Below are 4,486 nucleotides of genomic sequence, written 5' to 3'. Positions count from 1 at the left end.
GTCTTTCTTCTTCCTTCTCTTTTATGTTGAACTACCTCCTGTAAGCTTAAGAGATTTGTGTGACTACATAAAGAAACAAACAAATAATAATCAAGACATCTATAACAATTATCATAACATAACAACAACTTTAAAAATTATCATAATGAAATAGAAGATATAATAGAACGAAAAAATAAAATAAATTAACAACTTTGTTTCTCCCCTTTAGTATTATCCTCATATAGTCCTCTTCATTCTTTTAGTGTTTGGCTCATCATTAACCTTTCTTCTTGCTTTATTTTGGTTTCCTTGGACCTCTCCTAACAAATGGAGGTTGAGTTGTTAGCCCTTCAAATCTTAGCAACAATTTAGATCCATTATTGACAAAATATTGTTGTTATAAGAGTCCACAAAGATAGTTTTTCTTCAATATTTAAAATTTCCAAAATATTATATTAAAAACTTAATTAATTAAAAAGAAAAGAAAAAAAAGAATTATAGAGAATAAAATTAGGGGAAAATGGAATTGTAGAGAATAAAATTAGGAGAGAAAAAAAGAAAATAGAAGAAAATAACAATCAATGTATTTTTTGTCACATCAAATATTTTATTTTTTAAAATGTCACATAAGTGAAGTTTAATTTATATCTCTATCTCATATGCAAAATTTATCTTTTTAGATTCATTAAATAATTAATGTCTTTGGACTATATATAGTTCAAATACATTAATTATTTAATGAATCTGAAAAGGTAAATTTTACTTATAATATGCGACGGAGAGAGTATGTCAATAAGGGACTACCAATTATAAAAGATGATATACATGAAGGGTCAAAATTAAATAAGTAAGATTTAGGAGGTCAAAATCAAACAAATGATAAATTTAAGAATCAAAAGTGTATTTAAGTCTAAATTTAAAAATAAAAAAGGATAAAAAGATAAAAGGAAAATAAGAAAACTAAACTTAAATTTAAGCCTAATATTAATTAATTAGTCTAAGTGGTGATGATAAACTCTAATAAGGTAATGGTGAGAGAAAGTCATAGTTTAATTAGTCGATGATTTGAGCCTACACTGATTACTTCTCTCCTTCCCAATCCAAACCCAACTGTGCAAACCGATTTGATTTGAATCTTATCACGATAACCCGATAATCATTCACCTCTTCCTCACCGTCCACAACTCTTCCGTAAGTTCGTTCTTCCTCTGATCCCTCTTATCTCTCGTGTTTATTATTCTTATTAAAACTATCTATTCATCATTACCTTCTGTTATGTTGTTTTTGTAATTGGATTTGTTGGAATTATAGTTTGAATCTGAATTTTATCATTGGAATACTGCATGTGTGATTTATTATTGCAGGAGATAGAACATGGCATCCATTTCGAATGGAATCAATTTGAGATCAGGTGCTGCAGATCTGGCCACTGCTATAGTACCTTTGCTCAAGCTCCTCTGCTTAACCGTCATCGGACTGCTTCTCGCCAACCCTACAATGCAGTTCATCCCAAGGGCCACATTCAAACTCCTTAGCAAACTCGTCTTTGCTTTGTTCTTACCCTGCCTTATATTAACCGAGCTCGGCGAAACCATTACTCTTCAAAATTTCATTGATTGGTGGTTCATCCCGGTTAATGTTCTCGTAAGTACCGCTCTCGGCTGCTTACTAGGATTCTTCGTGGTTCTTATATGTCGCCCGCCACCACAGCTAAGGCGATTCACTGTTATCATGACAGGGTTTGGTAACACCGGGAATCTTCCCCTTGCTGTTGTTGGTTCTGTTTGTCATACTAAGGATAATCCGTTTGGGAAACAGTGTAATACGAGAGGTGTTGCTTATGTCTCGTTCGCTCAATGGGTTGCTGTTATACTTGTTTATACTCTTGTTTATCATATGATGGAGCCTCCTATGGAGTATTATGAGATCGTTGAGGAAGGGGCTGAAATTGAAATTGAGGAACAGCGTCGCGCGATGAATGATATTAGTAGACCGCTTCTAGTTGAAGCCGAATGGCCTGGTATGGAGGATAAAGAGACTGTACATTCTAAAACACCTTTCATTGCTAGGGTGTTTAAGAGTCTCTCGGGAATTTCTTCGTCCGCTGTTCCTGATCTTGAAATAACGGTTGAAAACAGTGGAGGGGACAACAGTCCACGGTCGATTAGGTGTTTGGCTGAACCTAGAGTTGTGAGGAGGATTAGAATTGTGGCTGAACAAACTCCGCTTCAACATATACTTCAACCACCAACAATTGCATCTCTGTTGGCTATCATAATTGGCACAGTACCTCAATTGAAAGCTTTGTTCTTCGGATATGACGCTCCGTTATCGTTTGTTACCGACAGTTTGGAGATTCTAGGTGGAGCAATGGTGCCTTCTGTGATGCTTATATTGGGCGGTATGCTCGCGGAAGGACCTAATGAGTCTAGACTTGGACTTAGAACAACAATTGGGATTGTTGTGGCAAGACTATTGGTGCTTCCTGTTATTGGTATTGGGATTGTTGCGTTGTCGAATAAGCTTAATTTCTTGGTTGAAAATGATGCTATGTTTAGATTTGTGCTGTTGTTGCAGTACACATCACCTAGTGCTATATTACTTGGAGCAATTGCTAGTTTGAGGGGTTATGCAGTTAGTGAAGCTTCAGCACTTCTGTTCTGGCAGCATGTGTTTGCCCTTTTCTCACTTTCCTTTTACATTGTTATCTACTTCAGAATAATTGATTATATCTGAAGTTTTTATATGTATTTTACTACCTTGACATTTATTATGGGGTAGTACATTAAAGATTGTTGTATAAATTGTTTGTTGTCTAAGGTTGGATTTGGAGCAACGATGAAGACATAAAATTGTTAACTTTATTGGTTTGGTATTTATGAAGGATACCAACAAGGTTGTTCCAATGATTTTGAACATCTTTATGTGGTCAACCATGTTTGTATGCTGCCCGGTACTTAGGCTTGTGCTTTTACGTTTTTCTTTAACTTTATCTGAAAATAAGTCAAACTTTTTCTTCTTTCCATAAAAATGTACAATTAAAGTTCTATTATGCTTATGTTTAAAAACATAATTTGTACAGACAAAAATAATCTTTTGAAGCAACTTTATGCGATCAACACAAGTTATTGGAGTTGCCACAAAGTCAGATTGACAATCAACCGGAGCACTACCGGCTCAATTCAATTCATAACTAAAAATTCATCATCTAACAACATTTTGTCATCATGAAAAATCAATCTTGAGTTAACAACACGCACATCAACCACCTCCACTATATTATGATGGTTTATGTTTTCACAAAATATGACGTAAACAACTATAAATATTCACTCTAAGATTTTGATGGTCGAGGTACAGTTCTAGAGCAACGAACAGTGGTCATTTTTATTGGGTGCAGTTAACGTGCATAGATAAAAATCTATGCACCATGCATAGATTATTATGGACCCTTGGATCATTGGATCAAATTCTAGACATCAATTGTTATTACTCAATACTCACCACTCAATACTCAATACTCAATACTCAATTAAAAACATGATCCAATGGCTTATGTAGGCTTATGCATGGTGCATAAAGAAAATCCTTATGCATATTAGCCAAAGCCATTTTTATTGAGATATTATTGAGATATTAGATATAATATTGAATATAATTAAATTTAATAATATTAAATATAATTCAATTTAAGTTGGGTAAGCTCAAGTCCAATCAGAGTTGTATATAAATAGTCATAGTCTATATCATTATTTGTACAACTCAATAATACAATCCTTATTTCTTTTATTCTCTATATTCTCTCCTCACTAAAAGTGTCTCACGCACTATCAAATTGGTATCCAGAGCTTCCGGTTATTGTTCTTGATCGTGTTTTCAAGAATCTCACGCCAGTGGTCGTGTTTTCAGGGAACGTAAATCCATTGCTGCAAAGATGAATGGTACTAATGACATTCCGAATTCTCTTCCAATGCTTGACGACAAGAATTGGATTTGGTGGAAAAAATAGATGTAATCTCTGTTTGGCTTTCATGAAACCTAAGAAGTGGTTACTAATGGAGTTCTTGTGCTGGCTGCAAATGCATCCCACGTACAGAAAATTGTCCACGCTGAAGCCAAGAAGACACTACAACGAGGAAGGGCTTTTAAAGCGCTTTTTTTGGCCTTTAACAGCGCTTTAAAGCGCTGCCAAAGCCAGCGCTGGCATAGGCTACGAAAGCGCTTTTAAAAGCGCTCTGGTAGGCCCCCCTATAAGAGCGCTTTTCTGGAAAAAGCGCTCTTGTAGGCCCCCCTTTAAGAGCGCTTTTCAGGTAAAAGCGCTCTGGTAGGCCCCCCTTTAAGTGCGCTTTTTCCAGAAAAGCGCTGTGATAGGCCCACCTGTGAGAGAAAAAATTAAAAAAAAAACGCAACATACTAAAGCGCTTTTGTAAAAGCGCTCTTATAGGGTGGGCTTTAAGAGCGCTTTTTCCAGAAAAAGCGCTCTTATAGCCCCCCCTATAAGAGC

At 35.4% G+C, this 4,486-nt stretch overlaps 1 protein-coding gene across 1 annotated transcript; it reads left to right on the top strand.

Moving 5' to 3' along the window:
- Positions 1-985: 985 nt before the first annotated feature.
- LOC131646022 (protein PIN-LIKES 2-like) lies at positions 986-2,956 on the top strand. Its single transcript, XM_058916196.1, has 2 exons — positions 986-1,173; positions 1,347-2,956. Exon 2 carries the CDS (start codon positions 1,357-1,359, stop codon positions 2,716-2,718), a length of 1,362 nt encoding a protein of 453 aa, XP_058772179.1. The 5' UTR covers positions 986-1,173; positions 1,347-1,356; the 3' UTR covers positions 2,719-2,956.
- Positions 2,957-4,486: the final 1,530 nt, after the last annotated feature.

Source organism: Vicia villosa, linkage group LG2 (genome assembly GCF_029867415.1).
Source record: "Vicia villosa cultivar HV-30 ecotype Madison, WI linkage group LG2, Vvil1.0, whole genome shotgun sequence".
In the NCBI taxonomy this organism is placed as follows: domain Eukaryota; kingdom Viridiplantae; phylum Streptophyta; class Magnoliopsida; order Fabales; family Fabaceae; genus Vicia; species Vicia villosa.
This window is presented reverse-complemented; position numbering and strand designations above follow the sequence as displayed.

Bases quoted from the DNA above. Each gene is read 5' to 3' on its own strand.
- LOC131646022 (XM_058916196.1), top strand. From the start codon at position 1,357: ATGGCATCCATTTCGAATGGAATCAATTTGAGATCAGGTGCTGCAGAT.